This window comes from Equus asinus, chromosome 18 (assembly GCF_041296235.1).
Source record: "Equus asinus isolate D_3611 breed Donkey chromosome 18, EquAss-T2T_v2, whole genome shotgun sequence".
NCBI classification, from domain to species: Eukaryota; Metazoa; Chordata; class Mammalia; order Perissodactyla; family Equidae; genus Equus; species Equus asinus.
The window spans coordinates 28,662,246-28,688,859 of NC_091807.1; the positions used below are offsets into that span (position 1 = coordinate 28,662,246).

Sequence of the window (26,614 nt, forward strand, 5' to 3'; positions counted from 1 at the left end):
CAGTGAAGAACACAATGATTTTAACAGTTCATCAGCAAAGTCAGGATTTGTTTTTCTTCTAATAGGACAGCAACAATCTAATTCCCAGCAAACAAATTTAATGCAATCCAAAATGATCGCCAACACAGGGCAGAGGGAGTTATTCAACATAAACCCAAAGAACCCACCCCATCAGAAGGCCTCCAGTTACAAAGACCAGGAGGGACCATGAGTGGCATCTGGAATAACGATCTTGAGAATGAAGGAAGTGAATAAAACTAAGCGAAGAAACCAAGACAAACTCATATGTTGAACAACCAGAAGATTCCTCATACTGAAATTGATGACCAAAAGCAAAAAAACAAACCATGACAACACAATAAAACAACAGAGAAGGACTCAAAATCAGAGTCCAGGATACAGGGAAACTCAGAAAGTGAGAAAAGTACAGACACCTATGACGAAAAGGGGACACGCGACCAAAAATATAACAGCCTAGGAGGTCACCAAAGAAAAAGGAATGTTGGGGTGCTGAAAGGACGCCTTCTTCCACTTCAAGGCAGCCTAGGGGATGGTGCTTAGTCCACCATGTAACTGTGTAAACTAATGTCAACAATATGGCCTGAGAGCTGCGTGAGGGCTGAAAAGGAGGGAGGCGCACGAGAGAGAAATTAAGCAAGTGTTAAATCTTTAAATCATTCAGTCAATTGGATCACTAAGTCCTATTTTCCTCCCTAGAGTGTGCTAAAATAGAAGGCAGCATTTGGTTGGTAGCTTTTGGGGTGTTACTGGGTACTAGCAACTCTTACCTATACTGAACTCTCTATATAGCGGGAAGCCACACCCCGAAGGTGCTAATGTTAGCTACAGATGGGCTGAAGTGAGAATCCTGGTAGCTTTTAAGGTCAGAGGCAACCCGGTCTCTTAGGATAGGGGACTCTTTAATTTCTCGATCAAGATGCTGCTGGAACAGCTGATGCCAACATGAACTGGGCACTGAGAATAAAAGGTTTCGCTGAGGTTATTAGCCGTGCGTAGCAGGCTTTGCAAAGCGAAGTCCAGGAACGGGCACAAACAGTTTGCTACTGACAGAAACCTAAGGACAGAAATCGAGACGAAGCATTGAGAACCCAGCCACTGGATGTTGCCACAACCTCCAAGAATGGGATTTTGTAGTTTACAAAAGCAGTGGTGGTCCATGACAGCCTGGAAATTAAAACAAAACAAAAACCCCCTTTATGTTCCTTTATGTCAGGTAGTTTGAGAAGCACCATTGACAATACTTGCTCTACTACATCTTCAGTGTGGAAATCTCAATGCGTTCTGTGGGCACGTCGGTCACTTCAATAAAAAATATAGAAAGCAGAGCAGTTTTATGCCCCATTTCTGAGTCCAAAAACCAGTCAATCTCAGAATTCAACTCCAAGAGTTTTGAAATTCAGCCTCTCTTGCTTCTTGCTACAGTTTACCCTTACTGAACAGAAATTCAGTAAACTAAAGAGAAAAGATAACTGTCATGCTGCACCTTACTTTGGAGGACCCAGACATTTATTTCTAGCACTGCCACCAATTACTGGTTTAATTACCGAGGTCACGCTCCTGCTGCATAATAAGCCTTTCATAAACATTTATCCTCTGCCATCAAAAACATCCTCTGGCTGTATGAGGTCTTTAGTTTTAAGGTCAAGAACTAAACAGCGTGAAGGTGTCACGCAAGTGGCCACGGGTTCAAAATCAGGTTCTCTTCATTAGGGCAAAATACTCTCCTGAGCATTCTGAGATATGCTTGGTGGTCTGTGGGAGAAGCTGCAGAAGCAATCTAACATCCTTCTGAGGATTTTCAAATGCTTCATAACTTAATTCAGAGAGAAACTGCAAATGGGCATATGTGGTAGCCTTGATATCTTCACTAGGTTCTCCAGTTTCCCTCCTTCCAGCACATAGTAGGACTATACTACTCTGTCCCCTGTGGGTAGGTGTGGCCACATGACTTGGTTTGATGAACGAACTGTGAGGGAGCAGGCACCTGGTTCACCACTTTCTCTCTTTCCCCTCTGCCAAGAGACAGACAATGTCCCGGGCGGCAGCAGCTGCAGCCCTGGGTCCTGGAGTGAGGACAACATGAAGAGAGTCCCAGCCAACCCATAAAGCAAAATCATGTCACTGTTTTGAGTCATTGAGCTTTGGTGACTGTCATTACTTCAGCTAACCTCGCCAGTCCTGACTGATGTCACACAGTGTGGATTTCTCTATGTATTTTACTCAAGCACCAACTCTATTCCTATTCAAGTCATATAGTGCTAAGAAGACTAGTCTTATACATGTGGGAAGGACTATAGATTTGACTATGCCAGAATGTAGACCACCGTGTAGGAAAGCACTAGCAGAGTAGGCCGGACTGCTGTTCTTCGAAAGACCTGCTGACAAGTTTGGCCAGGGGCTGGCATCTGGGACCCTGGATTTGGGAGACTTCCCAACACCCTAACATGGCTCATTGGACCTAAAATTTCTATAAAAAATGTGCTTTATGCTGAACACCTGCTTTCCTCTGGGGAGTCTGGAATTTTGGTATATGGTAGGCAGAGGGTGCCTACATGGGCAGCCTTCTAATAAAAACCCTGAGCACCGAGTCTCTAATGAGCTTCTCTGGTGGACGACACTTCACACGCATTGTCCCAGCTTGTTGCTGGTGGAATTAGCCCATCCTATATGACTGTGAGGGAACTCCTGGAAGCTTGCGCCTGGTTTCCTTGGACTTCGTCCCATGTGCTTTTCCTCTTTATTGATGTTGCTTTGTATAGTTTCGCTGTAATAAATCATAGGCATGAACACAACACATGCTGAGTCCTATGGGTCCTCTGAGTGAATCAGTGAACCTAGGAGTGGTCTTGGGGACCCCCAACACAACACCAAAATAAATTCCTTTAACATTATTTGTGGGAGAAGAGAGAATAATGCATATATTTGGGGGAAATGGGTGTGAAAGGATAATTTCTTCATTACTAGCATACATCATAACATAAAATAATGTATCCCCAATATATCCATTTCCTTTTTATGACAGTAGAACCCCAATGATTAAAGCTAGGAAATTTAAAGTGGAAGTCTTTGTTGTACTCAGGGTAACTATGTCTTTTTTCCCTAGTTTGGCTGCTCTGCACGGCATAGAAGCCAGATGTGCTATCTATTTTAAATAGGCCCCAAAGGCATTTTATTGAATTGTAAATAAGTGCATGTTTACACAGGAATTGCTTTAACTTGAAAAACACCAAAGAGCAAAGAAAAATAAACGTACCATAATTATCACTGGCTGTATCTGACTTCTCAATCTGGATGTTCTGAGTGACTTTTGGACAAATTTCAATTTCTTTGTACAGCTGAAAATTACAAAGAGGAGTCTAATTAGAATTTCATTATAAATAACTTATTAGGAATAGTTGTTCTTTTGCAAATCTATTTTTTTCACAATTGATACTTGAAAGCAAATTCTCATCACATCCCAGTGTTTTCATCGAACTGACCTCATTAAGAGGCAAAGGAGAAACTTGTAATTCATATTCACAAACTTAGCTGCAGTTCCAGTTGCTAAATAATTCCTTAACATCACTCTGTATGTCTTTTCCCACCCTTTATCTATCATAGACCTGAAAAATAACACTAACGTAATCAGAAATCTCCATTTACTGGGAAAAAAGTATTAAAATCAGGAAGAGATTATACACAACTTGACATGGGATCCATACAAATAGGAGAAATCTCTGTGGTTCTAGTCTTTTCTGTTCACATATCATTTTTCCCTGAAAAGTTCACAGTAGTATAAATAAGTAGACAAATTATAGCACTGAAATAGACAACAAATTACATAAATAGAGGATATTCTCTTTTAGTCACTGCATTATGACTAAATTAAGCCAGAAAACTTAAGTACATAAATTAATCTACTCTCTTGAAACCCAAGAAAGCCTGGAAAAAGAGACAAGAAAAACTCGTAGTTTGTGCATCAGAAATTAATTGCTACTTCATTTTCATATGTCTGGACTATCATCATCATGGACAATAACTTAGCAAAGTTTTACCAGGTGTCCCTGCCCTTTATACTCACTCTGTGAGATAACTGTGATCCCCATTTTACAAATAAAGATAATAAGGCTGGAGATGAAGTACCTTCTTAAGGTCATAAAGCCAGTAGAGTATGGTCTCACTAGCTCCAGGGCTGGAGTTCTCGCCACTACACTACAGCGCCTCCTAGTGGACTTTAGGGGTACCAAAGTGAAGGGAAATCCAAAATTTAAGATGAAAATTCCCCAAACACAAATGTATCACAGGCTCATAAGGAATCTATAAATTGTCATCCAATTTTGAAATGAAACCTATTGTGAGTCAAGGTCAATAACAGGAACTGTCCTTTAGCACTAAAGAGAAGTCTTGGTGGTAATCTACACTTGGCACCATCTCTGACCACCCCGTCATTCATCCAGAAATAATTTTATTTAGGCAAGTAGAAAAGAATGCCAGTTTCTTTCTCTTCACTTTCTTAGGGCAGTTGACAGGTGGCAGAGATGGGTATAATGCTTAGGACTCAGAAGCCTGGAAAACAGGCTGCTCCAACAGAAATCTAACAGGGGTGGGGGCTAGGAACGGTGACCATACAACCCGGATCCTCTCGAACACCCTAATTTAATGGAACTTCCACCAAACGCAATGTCTTAAGGACATTACTTAATGTGGATTTCTGTTTATACTTCAGAAAATTTTTCATACAAATAAATTCTGAAATTAGAAGAAATCAGTTATAACACTAATCTTTAGTTCAGAAATTACAGTCACCAAAATTATAAATACCAAATATAATAAAGTCGACGCTATATTTTGTAACGCCATGGAATGTTCAATAAAATGTTACAAAATGCGTTCACTTCAACTTATTTTGAACCTTAGTTTTTTTACTTTTTAAGATTTCTTCAAGAGCCAAACTCTTCCCCTAGGTGGCAGTGTATCACTGTTTGTTCTAATCATCTCCGGAACGTTCCAAACGCTTTGCCAAAGATCCAGTGGGAATGTAGCTTCATGAATAATCTTCCTTATTCTTTCATACTACTGCCTCCTACTTTTCTTCATAATTGGTGTGAAAGTCTTTGTGTCTTCTGCTAGGCTCAAACGATAACTTAGTATCATACAGACACACTCCTGGGCCACAGTCCATGGGCTGATTTGACTAAAACTGAGTTTAGTACAAAGCTCTACTAAAATATGTAAAATCTCAAGAAGGGTCTGTGCTTTAAAATATATTTTCAAAGCAACCACAATATCTAGAACGATAAATTTTGAAATTTTATACATAAACATCACAGACATTTCCTTTATTTTACTAAATCAATCACAAGTGATGTTGCACATTTTCCTTCTTTTCAAAAAACAGATTAAAAGATCATCAAGTTTCAGGAAATAATTTGATCACCCAGGTCCCAGAGTTACCACAAAGTCACAACCACTTCTAACCACGTCTCTTTTTGGGTGCCGGGGTCCAAGCCACCATCACCCACTGCCTCAACCACCGCTCCCTAGTCTCCTACTTGCTCTCCCAGCTCCTTCTCTTATGTCCTAAGGTCCCCCGGCCACACATCAGCCACAGCAAACCTAGTAAACAAAGTCAAATAATGCCCTTCCTCTCCTGAGAGGTCCCTTCTCACCTAGGCCCTGCACGGCCTGTCCTGCTCCTCTCCTCCGTCATCTCCTGCATCCCCATCACACCCCCAGCCTGCTGGCTTACCCTGACCACTCATCCTCCCCACACACAAGTGAGCCACCTCCGCCACCACTACCCTCCCCCGCCAGGGTCTTCCGCAGCTTTGTTCCCTCGGCCTTGAACACTTTCCTCCAAAATTCCTCTATGACTCTCTCACTTCGCTCAGCTCCCAGTCAAACGTCACATCTAAAGGAGCAGTTCGACCTGCTTCTGGATGCCCCATCTCCATCCATTTGCCTTAATGTCTTCTTTCCAAGCTCTGAACATCCCCTAAAATATTAAACATTTACATGATTTTATAAAAAACATTTTTCGCATGTTTTTATATCTGTCTCCATAAACTCGAATGCAGTTTCCACAAAGAGCAGAGATTTTTTTTTTTGTGTATCTCAGTGCCTAGAACAGCTGGAATGGTGCCAGGTACACAACACATGCTAAATAAATATTTGCTGGATGAATGAATAAATCCATTGATCAGTGTTTCTGCAAACTCTTTATTCCCACCTGTCACATTAAGAAAAACACATTTAATACGGGTGTTTGAAGACAAATCAGTGCCTCCATATCCATTATCATCCCATGGATTGGATCCGAGGACCAACTACCCACAGAAAAGTAGTCAAATACGTATCACTTATATTAAAACGTAACCAGCAAAGTAGCTACGTAGATAACTAACTATTCATGGTCATTCATAGGCAAGAGAATCCTCTGCCCCAAGAAATAAACATACTAGACATCCCCAAAAAGATCTTTAAAATATAGTACACAATTTTAGTAACTATCAACCTTACTACTAAAGAATATTTGACTAAACAATGGCAGTGGACACATATTTTGGGACAGCCATCGATGAATGAGTCATTTTTGAGGACACAACCTCAAACATCTGTGAGCTTCGCCAGTCCATCAAAAATAGCATGGAGGTGGGCTATGGAACCCAATTAACCATGTGTGGTCTGACACCTCTTCAGCAAAGGACAACAGATCTGCACACTCTCAAAAAGCATCGAGGAACGCCGTGTGTTCATAAACCCCATGCCCTGGAGTGACACTGCACCCAGCTTAATGGCCTAAAAGCAGGGACTGGTAAGCAGGGACCCACGGACAGAATTCAAGGGGTCTGTGAATGGAAAGGATGGGGAAAAAAATGACATCTTTATATTCACTAACCTGTAACTGAAACTTAGCATTTCCCTCAATCATAAATGAACGTAGGCAACAGACAGCAATATTAGCAGTGCCTGTGTGACCTTGCTACAGACAGAAATCTCAGTTATTTCCATATCACCTTCTAGATGCCGCTAATATCTCAAAATATTATTTATGCTCTTCACAACTTCAAAACAGTGGCAGCTGTTACTCTACTGCTGGGTCTTAATATTTAATCAGCTAATAAACATCACATATCTATAATTTTTAAATGTTTTTGATAACTATTTCAAGATAATTGGGCCATAGGTGATCCTATCTATTTTATGTCATGCAACTGAAAAATTATTCTGAGAAGGGAATCTTAGAGGCTTCACCAGGCTGCCAAAGGTATCCTAAGAACAAAGAAGTTAAGAATCTTGGTGAAAATAGAGGTGCGAGTGAGCAATAAATTGAGCAAGATTATAGCATTTGCTTCCTAGGGATCTCTGAGCCGGAGACATTTTTGCAACAGGGCAAGAAAGAGCACCACGGTCTGTCTGTATTTTAGATTATTTTTTAAAAAGTATAATTATAATATGTATATAGCAACTGTAGACACAAACAGACTAAGCTTGGCACACCTTACTTAATCTCCTATGTTGGATGAGCTCATACAATGGTCAAGCCTTAAAAAATAATGAGTCGATATAATTTCAAAGACGTGCCTCAAGCACCTACTATGTGTAAGATACGAGGGACGTGGAAACTGGCTAGGCATGATCCCTGTCATTCAGGATACGAAAGAGTCATTAACCCCAAGATGCAAAATACATGATCTAATAGCTATTCCAGGTTATCAGCAACGCACTTTCCTTTTTTAAGTAAGGAAGATAGTCTTCTTTCCTCTGCTCAGACAGCACAAAGTCAGAGCTCTTCCTCATGCCAGAAAAAAAATAAATCAGCCACTCACTGTTAAAAGGACATTCCTCTGTGAACATTTATTGATTTAGGTGATGGTTGAAAATGGACTTGTCATTTCTATCTTGTCTCAGCATGGCATGATAAAAGTGTTACCACACCACACCCTTTCTTCTATTTCACTAAAAAACACTTCAAAGGGCACAAGGGAACATTTTAGGATGACAGAAACATGCTAAATTATGATGGGACAGGTGGAAACACGGCTGTCTGTATCTATTTGTTAACACTCATCAGCGAACTGTGTGCTTCAAGTTGGTGAGTTTTATTGTATGTAAACAGCAAAAAAGTTGATGAGAAACAAAATTCCCTACTAAATTTTAAATCACGCTTCCCCTTTTCATAAAGGGACCACTGAGATTTAAATTTTCAGTTCTGCTTTCTGTGGTGAAACCCTGTCTGATGTCATACTGTTATCATTCACAGATTCATGGCAAGCAGCTCGGTGGCCCCCAGAGGAATGACTAAGTGCAGAGAGAGAACGAGCTCCAAGATCAAGGCGCCTTTCTCCCCAAATGCGTCTTTCCTGGAACTGAAAAATGCACCACTTGGCTAACAGAAAAGCAACTTGACATGATGTTATTACCGTAACAACCATTTACTGAGCATCTACTATGTGAACTATGATCTCTAATCTTTGCAAAACCCTAGAAATTAAGCATTATCACCTCATTTTTTTTTGTTGCCAATAGCACATAATTAGTAAGCAATAGAGTCAATATAAAAATCCAGATCTAATTCACAACCTAAGTCCCATAATGAACTCAAACATACGTAAGTCTGTGCAGGAATCTACATAAATACGATTCCGAAAGGCTGGGACATATAATTAGATGGCTGCCTTTTCCACGCAACAGGATTTGACCCGTCAGTTTCAACACGCAGGCAGAAGTCACACAAAATTGGAGTTGGTACTTCTTTTTTGACAACAGCCAGCTGATCCTCGAGTCGCCAATTTAAAACAAAAGACTGTCAAAGCTGGAAGGAAAGCTGGGAATACTAACTGAAATTCAATCCGAGAGTCAGCTCTGGATTTCAATTTTTCATGATAGCACAGCCTCGCTCCTTGCATAAACAAAGGTGGCATTTCCACTCGGCGGAAATATTGTGATAAGTAAGGCCATCCCCACAAACTTAAGAGCCCTGAATGAGGCTCATTTATTTTAGAATTTGTTCTCCTTCACCAACCACAATTAGCATGAGCACACATATAATTTAAAAATAATCTCCTACAGAATGTACTTGGACAACAGTCATAAACATTACCAGCTCATAAATGTCCTCCTCAGGCTTCGGAACATAGTGTTGCATTTTGTTTCCTATTAGAAATTTCAGACGCAGGTAATGAGCAGAATGATCCAGCTGATGGGTCTGGGACAAAAGAAAAGAAAAGAAAACGTCTGTTCAATGGTAAATAGGAATAATTAGTTCTCTACTGACAGGTTATCACGTCTTCCCAAGAATAATAGAGATTCGTTACTGGAGGGGGGGGAGTAAGGTTTTTACACTTCTTAAAAGGTTACATCTAAAACCCAAATTTTAAAATAATTTTCCTTGAGCATATTAATAATATTCCTGGGTATCTTATGATTCAATGGAAACAACTGAGTCACATCTTCGCTTCTGCTTCTGCTTCATTGTACCCTTTAACACCGGTTTTGCAACAAAATCCATCAGATCGAAGAGGCCCTTAAAAATAATTCCAAACATACAGAGGTGATTAAAGAAGCGAAGTGACAAGAAAGGCAAGGAAGTATTTACACTGATGGGACAAAAGCTGTGCCCAGGCAAAGTTGTTTTTCTAACCACATGGGGACACTGGGACAGTTGTTAACAGTTCATTTGCAAGCAAGTCAGTGTGAAGACAAGGCATTTGGATTTCAGTCTTATTTATATACACCCCGAGTGAGACTCCCTCCGGGGGCAGCGCAGACAGGCATGTGTCCAACTTTGAAAACACAGTGAATGACTTGCCCAAAGAAAACAACTCTAAAATAGTTAAGGATTGAAATTTCCAGGCCTTCTCCATTGGTCCAGGGTGGGTCAACTGATTTTTTCTATCTAGAAAGTCATCCTTGAATTAAGTTTGTTGCAAAAGCAATGGTGGCAACATGGGTTTATTAGTAAACCTCAACATACATTCAAGAAGATCAGAAGAAAAAGTAAGAAAATGCTCCTCAAAAGTACATGGTAACAGGAAAATGCATTACCAGGGACAAATGTTTAAGTCATTTTTTAAAAGTATCCTTATCTTTTAGATACATCCTAAAATACTAATAGATAAAGATACGAGGTCTGGAATTTGCTTCCAAAATAATCCAGAGCAGGGGACGGGAGTGAGTTAGTGAACAGATGAAACATAATTTGATAATTATAGAATCTTAGTGATGGATATGCAGGAGCTTATGACATGATTCTCTACTCTTACATAAGTTTGAAATTTTTTCATCAAGTAAATATAAAATCTCTTCACACCAAAAGCTCTACTGATGAGAATTATTTCAAAATAAGTGAAATCAATTTTTCACTTGTATAATACTGTTTCTGCTTATCCTACTCCCCTTGAAAAAAATTTTTAAGGCCAAACTAACAACAGTCAATAATTATTCCAGTAATAGTCATTCTAATGTCTAACAAACTCTTAAGTATGCCAGACACTGTGTGAAGCACTGCGAAACCCGTAAATTAATAGAACATAAATGCAGTCTTCAGGAGTGTGTGTGGCTGTAGGGCGTACAGAAAACGAGAGGTTGGTAGCGATGGTTCTGCTTTTTGAATAAATATACATGTAGGACAGGCATCCTGCATCATTAGAGAAACACATTTTCAGAAAGTGGAAACGAGTCCGTTCTGAACACGTAGTGGACTGATAAAGAAGTTTTCTATCAGTGTATCTTGGGACCCTCGAATTTGTATCCTCTCCTGAGTAATGCGAAAGTTTGAACCCCCACTGTGTGGCCACAGGCGCCACTGGGCCCACACATGCCCGTGCACGTGGCCTTTGGGCTTTCACTGTCTGTATTGGAGACCAAATGCTCAGTGTCTGACACACTCAGACTGCTGATGTCAAAGATAACGTAAGAGTGGAAGGGTAAGTCAGAGAAATATAGAACAGGGAAATTTTAAAGTGGGCTACCTACTGCTGGCTGGAGAGGCACTGAGACAAATAACAAAATTAATAATAATAGGGGTGACGTGATAAGCAAGAGAAGTTTCCTTCACAGAGGCAGAAGCAACAAATGCTTCCCGCCTACCTAGGTCCTCACTGAAATCTTTAATTAGAAGCAAAAAATTTTGGTTCACCATCTGTTTCCAACTGAGGTGGAAGTGGAAGAGATGAAACTTCCTGGGGTCTTGGTTAACAAGAACAAATCCACTTGGAAACTTTCTCATCGTTATTAATAAACACTTTGTGGACCCTCCCAGTGAGGCTGCCATTTAAATATACAGTCTTCTGGAAATCAGACCCAAATAGCAACCTCATCTAAGAAGCTTCTGGTTCCTGAAACCTCAGTGTGAGAGAGACAGCCTACTGTCAGGCACCAAAGATCTTAAGGTGGCCCTGAAGAAGACTGGAGAGTCTCATCATGCCTTAAATGCTACTGTGCTGAAAACATTTACACAGATGTGCAGAGAATGACAAACAACAGCTGGCACCATTGTCCAGGTACCTCACTTAGAGCGTTTAACACAGCAAAGAGAACAAAAGGAGGATAAATAGAACAATCGTAATAAGGCTGATTCTCGCCACCCTCCCCTCCACCACCATATTTTCCAAACTTCTTCAAGTTACAATGGTGCCTTGACAACTTTAAAAAATAAAAATAAGCACATCCCACAATCATAAAAATTATTAAGGGTCTTATTTGTAACCTAGAAGCCCCTAGTTTGGTCAATAAATAGTTACTCTGAAAACGAGATTTTGAATCAATATACCAGTGTGTCTTATCATTTTGGTAAATGTTTCTCAATTACAAAGCCTCGTTAGTCATGGCTGGTCTAACATAAAGGGAAAATCTTAATGAATTAACTAAATCAGATCATCAGCATTCTCAAGAAGAATTTCATGCTCCTCAAGTGTCTGCAAGTCAATATCAGAGCAGGTCAAACTCTTTACCATGTTCACGACACTTCTTTGTGCAAAAAGAATTCCAAATATTAATGAACATTTTAACATAGTAATTCTAAATATTTGGGCTGCTTTAGATGCACAAAACATTCAAGAAAAAATTTCCTAACTCAAGAGATATTCATGTAGGAAAAAATTTAAGTGGTACAAATTTGTTTTCCAATGTACATTTACTTAACTTATTTAGAGAGTATTTGATTCATTTTGAGGCAATGCAGCCGCAAATTATACCATAAGATAAATATTATCACAGAACCATTTCTAGTTTGGTCAGCATTTTTTTTTAAATTTGCATCTACTCCAATAGATGAAATAGCAAAACACAATAGAGATCTCTTCAGTAAATAGTTTGAGCCAATTAAAACAGAAAATAACGTAATCTTCTAATCCATCATGTTTCGCTCTTCCATTTCTCTTCAAATGCTTCCATTTCAGACAAACTTCTCAGGAAAACATAAAAGCATGCAGTTACCACATACAGAAATCCATGCACACACAGACACACAAAGTACTAGTGCAGAATTTCCAAAGATATTTATCCTCCCTTCAAGGTGACCTTTTATTTTTTTAAATGCCAATGGTTATCAGAATATTCAAAGCCATAGAGCAACATAGTGAAGGCATGAAATAAAACTGATCTCATGGTCACACATGAATAATATCAGTGAGTATGAATGAATGAATTTTTTGCAATTATTTTGGTAATTGCAATGATCAGAATATATCCAAAACCCATAGAGCAACATGGTTACCTGCTATGTTTAGCAACAATCATTTTTGTAACATCCATAACATGAACCACACATGAAATGTAGATCTTGAAACATTTACTATACCAGAACTTGACTGGTGCTCGGGTGGCAGGTGACAAACTGATGTGAAATGATGTGGATCAGATAGAATAGGAAAGAGAATGAGCTGAATGCAAGAGACAGAAGAAAGAGATTGATTATTAAATATTAGAGGAAAGTATCCATCACCAACGTTGAGAATGACAATAAAGAAAAGACAGACATTCTGACAATTACCTTTGTTCTCAGTCCCTCCTCCAAAAGAAAAAAAATCCTCATCATTAATTAGATCATTAATAACACGTGGAACTGTTGTCCCCATTATCTCTCTCCCTCTTAAGAATAAAATCCCTCCACTAATTACAATAAAGTGTTTTCTAAAGATGAGGCAAGCTTTAGAAGGCACCTGGTTCTGAGCACACTATGTAATTTACCCTACATGGATGCTTTTTCAGAGACCATCAATTTCTTAAAATGCACACAAAAGTTCTCCCTTTTTAAACTCAAGACGTAAGCTTGTTCCACACCATATTGTTTCTGTCTTTATTTCTATGCTTTGGGAAAAAGAGCTGAGGATTCAAGAAAAATTCGGCGGGATGACCTTTTATTGTTAAAGAAAGGGATTTGCGCCCTAACGATGCCACCAAAACCCTTTCAAGTGACAGAAATAAACACTTTATAGGGGAACAGGTCCACCTTATTATCTAAAGATGGCCTCTAAGTTGCAGGGACAATATTATTCCTCCTTCCCTTCATTTCTATCAAAGCAAAAGCTCGAAAAGTTGGGCCAAGCCCTATTTTCCCCACTCACTATTCAATTTTCTACCAATCCACGGTTATTGGAAAACTCTAACCTACCCTCCGATTCCTGGCTCTAAGTCCATTGTATGCAGCAGGCTCAAAGCAATGCTATTCCCTGGAAGGACCCTCCAGAGTTTGGTTTATAAAAACTGCCAGAGTCCTACTTTCGACACCTTCAGCTGCAGTTCTGAGAATAACTCCCACAGCTCTGCAGAATATTAATGGGTCTCTAAAGAAGCGTGCTAATCTATAAATAAAGGAATGCAGAAATCCTCAATAGACCAATTTTGTTAAGTAATTAAAATGAAAAATGTGAACAGAAATACCATTATCTTCAAAAGGCAAGAACACACGTACATGAAGGATTCAAAGCATTTAATAGTGTATCATTTATTTTTAACACCTCTGCGGGGGCTGATTTGAGCTTTGTCCTGAAACAAATGGCCCTTCTACTTTGCCCCCATGTAAGACCATCCGAAAGGCTTATGTGAGCCAGGCTATTCCATTTCCCCCACTCACATAAAGAGCCGTATTTTTTCTTTACAAAGGCTCTAGTGCTTTTTTTCTGCCCCCAAAAATACAAAAATTGCTGATTGTAGAATTACAGAGTTGAGTACTTGCTGAGGTAGTGCGTTATTTGGGATTTATCAACCATTGTGTTGAATGAGGAGGTCCTAAAAACATCATTGTATCCATCCACCTCCTACTAGGATGAAATTACGATAGAAAGGGTTCCACTTTGCCTTTATCGGCCCCAGGGAGATCATTCCACTCCTCTCAGAACATATTCCAGATTCTTCTGACCCTTAAGGACCGTCCCTCCTGATGACTGACTCAGGTTCTGACAGTTCTTGTGACCATCCACCAGGCACAGGAGGACACAGCCATGTTTGAAGCATCTGGATGTGGATTGAGTCCCCCCATGGCAACTGATGTGATGTGAGCTCGGACAAGGAACTAAGGCTCTGAGCCTCAGCTTCTCCATCTGTACAATGGGGGAGTATCAGCCCCTTTTCCGACTTGATATGACCACTAAACAAGACTATGAATGCCATTAATTACGGAAAAGTAAAAACAGGCCCACAAGAAAAGCTCCTTTCTTTCCTCTTTCCCTTCCCTCGCTCCAGGCCATTCATCTGGCAGCCCTTCAAGGAGGAAAAAAAGAAATGAAACCAGCTTTACCTTGAAAAGGATCAAAGACTTTCTATGGCTTACGGTGAAAGTAGGAAAGTGAGCTCAATCATTTGTCACCAAAAAGAAGCTAATTATGTGTTCAGAGGAAGAGGAATTTCCCTGTATGGAGGTCAAACTTATAATTATTTCAGTTTACCCTTCCCTACAGATGTCTGTGGTGTATCAGCCACTGCTGAAGGGCAGATGAGAAACAGTAATGTGACGTCATTAATACATGCATGCGTGTGCATGTAGAAAAGAGAATGGAAGGACAAACACCAAAATGTTTACAGTGGTTATTTCCGGATTTTCTGAGTAAGGATGGACTTAAATTTCTGCTTTCTTCTTTACCTAAATGGTCTGAAATTTTTGCAATGAGCATGCAATATGCTTATTACAAATATATCAAATACACATGTTGAAAGAAGCTTCTTTAAAAGAATCCCTCTCTTCCCAAAGCATTTATATTTATTATGCCTATTACAATGAAGGAACTCAAAGCTGCCCTGAAATGAAATGAAGGTGTGCTTTAAAGTAACTTCCTCCACAACACACCTCTGAGTTTCCATATGTGTCTTCCAAGATTCCCCATCCCGCTCCGCTCTTTCCAAGAAAACAATACCTTGCAGATCAGCTCCAGGGTGTCCCGTGCAGTGTCCCCTGGCCGGACGACTGTCAGGGCTGGCTGATTATTTGGCAGACAGAACCAGGACGGGGTGAAATATTCGTGGACCCAAATGTCGCAGTCAGGATTGTGTTGGTGGACACTAGGTAATACCATTTCTTTCTCCCTCTACAATAAGAAATAAAGTTAGCAGAGCAGCAACAGTCAGTCTCGAATGATCTTAGATCCCCAGATTGCACATAGGAATTATCTAGTCCTGTGAAAAGGGCCCAGGACAGAAGTGGTAGCAGTGGTGAGGGGTATAGAGCAATCTTCAGAGAGAGAAAGAAGTTACTGAGAAAGGAGCTTTATTGGGCGAGAGGGGTGAGCAAGATTTCGGACCTCACATATGAGGCAGATCTCACACCTGGTCCACAGCATCCACAGGCAGGCATGGCATGAATGAGAGTGTACCAAAATTTGGAAGAAAGAAGGAAATGGGTCATCCATTCAGCTCAGCTTTATCGCTCTTATTTCTTCCAGGGACCCATTTCAAATTTGGGGCAGCGAATTCCGACCACAAGAATATCTGCCATGGGAGCTGTATGTTTCAAAGGCAACGATGAGACCCATGGAAATTTTTAAAGCAAAGATGAAGTTCTAGCACTGCATATTTACCAGGAGCATCATATCTGTGCTCGCATCTGACCTCTCGCACACCTCTGGGAGGGAGACAGCTCCATTTCCAGATGAGGTTCAGAGAACATCAAGGATGAGCTTTATGGCACAACGTGGCAAAAATAAGCCTCCCTAGGCTGTTACCATCACTCCATCCTCTACATCACTTGGCCTGAGGATCAGGGAGCAGCACCAAGTTCATAGGGATGGGAGAAGAAGTATCTCATGTGCACATTCAGCAGCTTGGTTACATTTAAGCAAGCTAAACAGCTAAACCAGGAAACACCCTATAGATTGATGAAATATTAGGAGCCCAGTATAATAAGCAAAGAAAGAATTATGCTGGGTTTTGGCAATATAAAAATATTGATGCTCAATATGTGCTAAGTAATAAGCTTTAATTATTGGTTTATAACCAGGTCACTGATTGGCAAATAGGTATCTATAGATTACCAAGAACAAGGCTGGGATCAGCAAATTACAAGAAGAAGCACATTTCCAAACAAAGGCTGAGAGATGGTAACAAACAACTTCCATACATAAAAAGAACAGATCCCTGAATGGGGGAGATATTTTTTGTAAAAGCCACTAAACTAAATTCAATTGAAGAAGACAATTTCAGCTCTGCCTTTGAATGGTGTTGCTTTCACAGATAAATGGAACCCCAGGGAAGGGACGGTCAAAAAGCAATCAACTTGCCTTTAACTATGATTGGAATATTCCTGCTCTGTCCCCTTGTGCCACATTAAATAAGTGCCCCTTAGCACTGGATCTACCCAAGTTTTGCATCTAAACTGCTCTTTGAGAACAAGCCATTCTGGCCAAGAAGTGGGATAAAGAAGCATCTAGAAAAAATGAAAAAACAAAAAAGTAACACAAAAAGACAAGGGAAAAACTTGTAGTTTCCAGGATCTGTTGGCTGGGAAGAGGGTATCTCGATATTAAAAGTATATTAAGAATGGTATGCAAGATGAATGAGCTAACTTCAGAAACGGCTATGTTAACATCAAAAACTATACTCGGACTGCACCTAGGGACAGCAATTTAATTTCATCAAATTTCATCAGAAACAGAGAAAGATGTTCAAAGAGATTGCCATGGATGGGTATTTCCAAGATGACATCATCCAAGAACAGTTTGGTTATGAAAGACAGAAAAGGCCTACCCATGGCCACTCTTCTCTCCTCCCCCTCCAACAGCCAGAACTCCCCACTACATTCTGGTTTTGGAGGCTCAGCTTCATCCAGAACATGGGGCTGAGCAACTGCTGACTGCCACTGTTTGGTTGCATGGCAACCAAGAGCTGACCTCTGTCATATTGATTCTGAGTCCAAGAAGCAGAAGATTATACCAAGCTCATGTTATCAACATCAGAACCACCCCCCAACAAAGAGGTCGCCGGTATCACTGTTAGGATCTTTAAAACTCGAGATGTCCATATATTTAGAGGCTGAAAAAAGTGGCCTGGGAAAAAAAAATCAATATTCTTTATGGGCCTTCCATCAAACCAGTTTGAAAGCCCCTTTTAAATGCAAGCACAAGGCTGAACCAAGTCTGTGAATCTTTAATTGAATACTTATCTTGGGAGGCAAATATATATATTTTTAAGAACATACTATCAGAGCAGTTCTTCGAAATTAATGGGAGCAAAATAGCACGTGTGGGCAGAGAGGGAGGGCAACAAGAACTCTCCTCTTGGGAACGGAAGTTGTACATAAAAGGAATTGGCAATGGCATAAAAAATTCAGCTACCCAGACCCCAATCTCCTCTTACATTCTAGATGGAAACTTACACATCCAAATGATAAGTATCAAAAATGTTATGTCAGCAGGAGGATGTTCTTATCGTTGTCAAGTTTTAAATGTAAAATGCTTCCCATCGCTGGTTGATCTATTAATAACTTTAAAGAATTGATCATTTCAGCTTTTAATACTGAGTCTACTTAATTTTAGGATCCCAAGAAACCACTACATTGTGTAATGTTGATGCATTCGTGGTGCTTTTAGAAAAGGAAGATGTGCTTGTTTTTACCTTGCCATCTGGAACAGTGTCATCAAAGATTCCCTCTAAAGACTTCTTCACGGTGTCAGTTCCCTCACCGAACACCTGCAGACACAAAAGCATCGTCTTAGAAAGAAATCTGGGTAAAAGGAGAAATGAAACATGGGAAGGGGAATGCAAAGTGGGCGTGGCTATTAGAAAACATTCCAGAAGTTTCCAGATACTCCTACATCAAATCCTAAAGCAGCTAAAATAATTCAGGTAGCAGACCATGGAAAACATGTTCCTCCTTGTAGATCACTTCCCACATCGCTGACAATTCAAAAGAAAAGATAGCTTTAGATATGGATAATTCCTCTACATTGAAACAAAATAAACTTGCAAAAACAATGAACATCTTAGATTTGTTCTCAGTGAAGAATTTCTGCCATAGCATCACATACTTGATCAGATAGCTATCAATAACGATTAGTTTACTCTTTAATACTGTTGAGTGGAACCTGAAAATATACATTTATAATTACTTTACCACAATGCCACAGAAAATGTTTTTTATTTAAAAAAACAGAAATTTGTCTATTATTTGAAATTTAATGAATCCTGCTAACCTAAAGACATGATTAAAACCAGAAGAGGGTACTAATGCCACTAGGTAGTCAAAATCTAAACACATGGACATGAGAAATTCTATATACTGGCTTTAAACTGAACGTGTACGGTCAGGATAATACACATGATTATGAAAAAGCCTTTGCCCGGATGCAAATGAGACATATAGAAACATACTATTTTTATCCATTTCAAGTACTGAATTAATAAGTAAATTTCTATTGGTATGCTTATGGCTAAGCAAGAAGTTTTTGTTTTTTGTTTTTTTTAAAGGTATGCAAATTTTTTTTTTTTTTTTTGGTGAGGAAGATTGGCCCTGAGCTAATATCTGTTGCCAATCTTCCTCTTTTTTCTTCCTCCCCAAAGCCCCAGTACATAGTTGTATATCCTAGTTGTAAGTCCTTCTAGTTCTGCTATGTGGGATGCCACCACAGCATGGCTTGATGAGCAGTGTGTAGGTCCACGCCCAAGATCCAAACCACTGATCCCCTGGCTGCTGAAGCAGGGCACACAAATTTAACCACTATGCCACCACGCCAGCCCCCAAGAAGTTTTTCTCAGCTCTTACTTTAAGAGAGAATAACAAGAATTGCTTATGAGATATGACATCATCCTTTGATTTAAAAAAACGTTAAAAACATTCTCTCGGATTCATTTAAATTCAGCTATATATTTCAGCAGCCATGGGCTGTACCCTAACCTGGCGCCAACACAGTGGAACCATATGAACCAAGGCTTCTGATAGCAGAGAAGTTCAAGCCCAGTTGCCAACTGCAAGGCTCTCACATATTTATAGCTGTGGTCTGAGTCATCTGCAATGACAGAGGATGCATACAAAAAGACACCACCTCCCAAAAGGAGGGGACAGATGCTGATCGGTAATGTTATTCTTTTGCAGATTTCATCAACAGCTAGCAAGTTTCTTGCATGGTTTTTCCGATGAAATACTGACTTTCCTCCAAACAGTGTCTTCTTCAGATGTACTACAATCGCATGGCAGCCACCTTGATGCTCTACTCTCCCCACAGAGCACAGGACACACTGCAGCATTGCACGGTCTCAGGCCCTCCGATCCTTTGCTCCTCTGGTCTCCTGCCAGTTCCACCAAGGAGACAGACCCTCCATGTTTTAAATGGCGAGCATGTTGGTCAGGGAAGGACTTAGTACATCAGCTTTCAGGACGAATTTCTCCTGTGAATTTCAGTTTTTAGGTAAAAGAATGGCTAGAATTGTCAGAACAAATAATGAGGGATCTTTCTTTAAGTCAGTCAACTGACTTCTCACTTTGCCTAAGGGCTCAGAGTGAAGAGGTCAAATTGGTAATCCTTGTCATGACCTCAAAAAAGTCCAGTGCCTCACTTTCCAGCCACTGCAGCCCAAGTACTGGACATTCTCCTTCTTTCAAATACCCATGTCTCTTCAGTCCCTAAAACCTGAAGCAGTTCTGGAGCCACTCATTTCTCAAAGCCAAAGAAGAATGACAATGACAATGGAGAGTGAGCCTCTCAGCAGCAACTCCCGTAGGAAAGTGGCCATGGCTGGTAAAGGAGTAAAATCAAGGAGGCGCAGCACACGGGTATTAGAGGCCTGACACCGACATTCATGATGTACTGAGGTCCCCTTCAAGCCCCAGCATCTCTGCAGAAGGGAGTCCAGGCAGCAAGCGAGCACTCTCAGATTCCTGGTTCCTCAAACCAGTAGGCAGACGAACTGCTCATTTAATGTCAACCCCAGAAAGTCAAGGGCAAAGAAACAATCAGATTTCCCTGGAGGCTGCCTTTGATCCAGCGCCAGAGGCAGCTTAAAAGACTCTGTGCTCAGGTGCCCACTTGGCTTCAGCATCAAGCCCTGGTTTTTTCTGAAGACTCCAGATGACTTGTGCACTCTCAGTAGGTCTGTAATTAACCGGGGTTTGGAAAGGATGCAGGTGGAGGGCTGGAGCTTGGTGATAGACTGATAGCAGAGTTCAATGTTATGGGTGTATATTATCTATTAAAAGCCCCTAACACAACTAACTTCTTTCTGTCAACTAGCTGATTTTAAATAAGACTCATTGTCAACGAAGGAACACACACATCCCAGTGTGAGGTGGTCACGGAAGCCATCTACGCTTGCTTTTCCATCCACCCCGGAACCCACCTGATTGATGCTGGGGCGTCCCTGCTTCTTTTTGGAGGTAGTGTCCAGACCCCAAAGAGAAGAAAACCTGCTCCTTCGCTTGCTTGCAGATCTGGACATGGCCTGAGTACGTCTTCTCACTCCAGTTTCTCCAGTGCGTGCTGCCACCTGAAGACGGCAAGGAGGGACATCAACAAGAGAGATGTGTCTGGACCACTCAGCTGTTCTCAAGGTCCTCACTAAGTCGCACCCTTCAAAGACCCCTCCTCCATTACGCCAACCAACACTGACCCGAACACCAAAACATTTAATCCATGACTCACACACACTCAGACTTTGAGGGCCCTCCATGACTATAAATGTAAGTGAAAGGTTAGCAAACTCAATCATTGTCTGAAATCATCAGTAAAAATAAATAAAATAGTAATAGAATGTACTGTTATGTTTCCAACAGTTAGATGTCCTCGGGTCACAGGCTTGAACAGTGGCATCAAGTTAAATTAGCACACTTTCTTGAGATTCTCCCCAAATGCTACAGAGCTTTTTCAGCATTCTAATGAAAAACAGTGCCTAAGTGTCAGCAAAAATAGTGAAAACAGAAGACTTTGGTTTCTGTGATTCCACATTAAACCTAAATTTACAAATCTCTTCTATTTAGTTTTCTTAGAATTACATAAACTCACTTTCCTAATTAGGCAAGTAATAGTGGTGGCCAGTATCACTCTCCCTTGTACCTCAGTCAGAGAAACCCCAAACACAGCTGAGCACATGGCTCCCCCAAGTTGACTTAGTTTCCTTGTAGCGGAACATGGGCTTGTGAGAAAGTTCCGGTCAATGGGAGGTAAAAGACGGGCTATTTGCAATTTCCAGGAAGCATCCTCAGAAGGGGGGACTCTCCATTATCCTTCATGTTCCTCCTTCCTGATGTCAGGAAAGTCTACATGTTAGCCAGCCTAGAATATTCAGATAGAAGCCTTTTCAAGGATGGCAGAACAACAAGATGGAAGGGACTTGGGTCCATGAAGATGGTGAAGCCACCTTACTAGCCTTGCAGGTCCTATGATTAGGTGAAAGGGGAATGACAGTTGTATTTTGTCTAGAAAACAAAAAACAGAAAAAGGAAACTAAACTATGTTGAGTTACTTGCAAGATGCCAGCAACCCAGACAAGTATTTCAGAAGGGAACAGCCAAATTTCAATCTGCCACCGTGCTAAGTGCTCAAGTAGATGCTGAATCTCTGTGAGGACCCCACAAAGTCCTTCCCAGGCCAACAGTCAGGCTTGAACTTTACCCTACAGGTGGTAAGCAAAGTCCCAGGCACTTAAGGGAACTCCTGCCAGGAGATCTCAATAGGCCACCCACGGGCTCTCCTTTCAAAGAAGGGAGTGCCAGGAGGCAGAGCGAGTCAGACTTGACACGAAACTTCCCCACCCATTCTTCATTGCTGGAAGTGAATGTCTTGGAACCCACTTGTCATAGATTCCCACACGGGCAACTCCCAGTGTGATGGCTGCCAACTGGCAGCCATGTAGGGGATGGAATATTCTTGGGTAACCAAAGGGGCTTCCCCAGCAGTCTGCATGCTGGTTAGAAGGCAGGCTTCTCTGGGGTTTTCAGTAGTGACAGAGTAAATACCGTGGAAGCCCCAAGAGTAGACTGGCAAAGACCTCACATACATTAAAAACAGGAATCAAAACAACTTCTCTGCACGGTATTAGGAAGGAGGTTTGGGTCCCAAAGGAAAATAGGAAGATGAGGGAGCTGAGAGGTCTTGCACTTTCCCAGCTTAGCACGTAAGAAAACCCAGATCCCGGCATAGGAAAACGAGGTTTCCCGGACAGCAGGGGGAAAGCTCTATAAGAAAGAGCTCTCATCTACAGTTAGATTCAAGGTGGCAGGGAACAAAATCACAAAACAAAAGGCACATGTTGATATCAAATATGTGAACATTTTCTTTTCTCTATTTTCATCACTTTCTAAGTTAAAGGTAAACAAAATTTGGAGAAGAAATGAATTACAAGGTGCTGACACACACACATGCTTGTGTGACTACATCAGTGTCAGTTATGACAAAATGAGGATAACAACCACTGAGGAAATAGTGTTAAGGGTAAAATCCTAGAGAAAAAAAATGCCCATTTGGTCTTATATATATATATATATTTATAAGTAGATAATCTATCCATAAATAGATACATATACACACAGGCAGCCAGACAGACAGACAGATGATAGACAGATATAGATAGTGTATATATATAAACATATGTATGTGTGCGTATATGTATCAATACGTATTACCCTATTCACCTCCCTCATAGCACACATCAATATCTATATTTATTGTGTTTATTTAATTACTTACTTATCTATTATCCATCTCTCCCACAAGAACACAAGCTCCCATAGGACAGGAGCACTGGGGTTGATCACTGCCATAACCCTAATTATGAGGACAGTAACTAACATATGCCAGTCACTCACACATATTTGCTGAACGAATGAATAAATAAACAAACATCACAAAAGCAAAAGCAGAGATCCTACATAACACGGTTACAACAATTCAACAGTAACTCCTCAGTTTATAATTTTAGAAAAACAGAGTCTGGAAGAGAAACTCACACAACCATAAATATTCTCAGTTACCAGCTGACCAGTTGGCTCAGTCTGTTTCAAAAATGGGCACTTTATTTAAGGTTCTTACAGTAACTATGCTAAACTGTTGGGGACCTTGTAAACAGCAAAAGCAACTGCTAACCCCAAGATAATAATGACTCAAAATGAGCAAAGGGATTTAGAAGGAAAAAAAAAAGGCTAGCAAAAGAACTATTGGACAAGACCTCAAGAGTTTCTCAATGATCTTTGCCCAGACAATGCCTCCCTTTGTGGCTGGGACCTGATTACTCTATCATTCTGCTCATCTGTGCAAACAAGAACAATGATAACCTTCTTTCAAAGAGTACAGCGGGGACCCTTCAGTTAATTACCGCAAATCACTGAGTATTATGGGAAGCCCTCCTGGTGAATGGTACTTAAATTGTAGCTCAAGTCTCCTCCCCTCACCCTGTTGCCCTCACACCTCCTCCTCCCACGCCCCCCACTTAAAAGGAGAAAAAAAAAATGCCTAGACAAAGGCTAAATTGAAGAACATTTCAACTCCAAGGGGAAAAAAAAAATTCCCTGGGGTCAAATGACAAGAAGAGGAGGAAAAAATAAGTATCCAATAAATCAGCCTGCAAAATTCCCTGCCCGGGATCTCCTGCAGGAGCTGCAGCAACAAACAGGAATAGATATCCAACAGGCCTGCCTAACTTGTTCTGTCGGAAATGATACCCCTCATGGAAAAGAGAAGTTTGCAAGGACATAGAGACATGCAGGTTCGCACTGCTGATGCAGCCAGCATAAAAAGAACAAAGAAACAGAGTTGCAGATATGGAATAAAACATTCTTCTTTAAAAATCACTGGCCAAAAAACCTAAAAGAGTTACTAACCCTCCACCCTCATCTGCCACTGGCCAGATGTCAATAGCCTGTCCATCAAAAGCACCCACAAATCACAGATATTGAGATAGAGTAAATTAGAAGGTCTGAAGATGAATTATGGAAGGGTAATACAGTGGCTTTTACTTCTCCATCTCAGAGAAGTTAGCTCCAATGGCTTTGAAGAAAATAATTAAGGCACAGAAGTTTTCGGTAGACAGTAAAATGACTTTCTCCAAAATCAGGCCAGATAAAAGAAAAGAGACGTTTGGCTACTCAGGATTCAGTATTAACGCTGATGCCACATCACTAGCATCATAAGCTTCCTTAATAAAAATGCTCCCTCAATTTACGACATTCTTACAAAGAGGTAAATAAGAATTTTTATCCCGACTTTTTTGGAGAAGAGGCAAACTGAGATTTGGCTAAGTTAAAAATTGGCGTCCGGGTCTCAGAGAAAGAGTCTTAGAGCCACAAACTGAAAACCATTTGCAAGACTTACTCATCGAAGCACTTCGACCCATCACTACTCAAAAATAGGACCTAACAGCTACAAGGAGAGGTGGTAGCCAGGGAGACCAGGAGCTGAGCTGTAATTAACAGAACAAATCAGGGTGCCAGTTTTAATAACTCCAGAAATTGGCTTAAGACTTCTTTAAAAATGTAAATCTACCCCTAATTATCCAGATGATGACGCTAATCTATTTATAAAGAATACAAACGCCTCTTACTGAATTACAGCTCTGAATTCAATTGAAGGGTACAGCTGACACCGCAAGCCAAGAGCAGCACAGCTAAGGTTTTCCAAAGCAGCTTCTGGAACCTGAGCCTTAACATTTAATTCCACAGCAAATGTGCTAAGGTGTAGTACATTTTAAGTGGGTGTTGACTTGGATAGGGTAAAACCATGTTACTCGCATAGCAATTTCTGAGAAGAAAGGAGCCAAAAGCACATAAAGCTCTTCACGATTTAGCAAGTACACGAAATTACACACTGCAAACACACAACACAGCTATACAATCCACCGCCCTGGAGGTCTAATGAAAATTCTCTTCCAACATATGTTGGGCTGGTAAATCATGGAAGGTCTTTGCCTTCCTCTATGCATTAGGTATTTATGGCCATCAAAACGATGCTAAAAAATAAACTGAAAAGGGAGATCTCCAAAGAGATCAGTTTTCGATATTTGGTGTAAGTTTTTCGTGTGTGCGAGAGAGACAGAGACAACACATTTATGTATGAGAGAGCTCTCCACTTACCATTTCCATAAAATTAATGTAAAATACATATATTTGTGTTAGAAACATGACTCTACTGAAAGACGACATAAGTTATCAACAAACACTACAGGCAAAGATCTCTTAAGATAATACCTTCCATGTTTTCTTTGCACAACAATTTAGGCCCCATCAAGAGAGGCTTAAGTAATAAATTTCAGAATAGCTTCGAATGAAGGTTTGCACCCACTGCAGAGAAAGAACATGTCAGAAATCCATACACAGCAGTGAACTAGAAAAACACTTCAGAGACTCTGGTCAAGTCCTGCTCAGGATTAATACTCAAGATGCATATTTTTCAAAAATACATCAGCTTCGACTCACCAGGGCATGAAAGGATGATACCGAAAAGATTCCGAGGCGGCCCATTGCCACTTTCGTTGGTCGGCTTGCAAAAGCAAGTAGCCTTTTAGGGTTCGGCAGCTCCCCGCCTTGGAGGCTGGCTAAGTAACAGCGGTAACGAAATAGGTCCATTTGGAACTGTTCGAGATTTTGCTCCCAAACAAAGATCTACAGAGGTGACAATGTGGGAAAAGGTGATAAAAAGGGAAGATAAATCTTAACAAGTTTATCCTACACAAATATTACAAATCTATTTGCCGTAAAGGTATTAATTTTAATCCTGAGGGGTAAGCAACAAGTACCCTAAGTTTTTCAGATAATAGCAGGTCAAGTATTATTGTCTTCATAGCTTACACGTTTTTCTGCAAAGACCTATAGCCGTAAAGTCAGAAGGATAAACAGAAAGTGTATCATTAGTTGCTCTGTGTTCCTCATCATAGATTTCATGTTTGTGGGCATTACAGGTTCAATAGCCCCAGGCTCTGGGCCACACACCCACAGCAGAAGTAAAAAATGTAGATTTTCAGCACTGGAGAATTATATGACTTACAAGAGGTGGCTTTCATAGAAAGACAAAGGAAAAGTGAGGTGAACTAAAGAGCAGAGGCAAAGAGACCAAGGCTGTTTGAGGAGAGGTGAGTGGTAGAGAGTACAGAATGGGAAATGGAAAACACTGGGTGGTGGAGAGCCAGGCTCTGGAATACACAGTTCCAGCCACAGGGAGCAGCTAAGACATTTCCTCATTTTTCAAAATGGGAAAATAACACC

At 40.6% G+C, this 26,614-nt stretch overlaps 1 protein-coding gene across 6 annotated transcripts in view; it reads right to left on the reverse strand.

Moving 5' to 3' along the window:
• Positions 1-26,614, reverse strand: part of TIAM1 (TIAM Rac1 associated GEF 1) — a 359,691-nt gene that overhangs the window by 64,889 nt on the left and 268,188 nt on the right. For all 6 annotated transcript variants that reach the window (XM_014866485.3, XM_070488754.1, XM_070488753.1 and 3 more), the window contains 6 exons: positions 25,829-26,014; positions 20,764-20,910; positions 18,046-18,120; positions 15,354-15,524; positions 9,104-9,208; positions 3,275-3,356 (listed from right to left, as the gene is read on the reverse strand). In XM_014866485.3, coding sequence (XP_014721971.2) covers positions 3,275-3,356; positions 9,104-9,208; positions 15,354-15,524; positions 18,046-18,120; positions 20,764-20,910; positions 25,829-26,014 — 766 coding nt within the window. The remainder of the gene's footprint in view (positions 1-3,274; positions 3,357-9,103; positions 9,209-15,353; positions 15,525-18,045; positions 18,121-20,763; positions 20,911-25,828; positions 26,015-26,614) is intronic.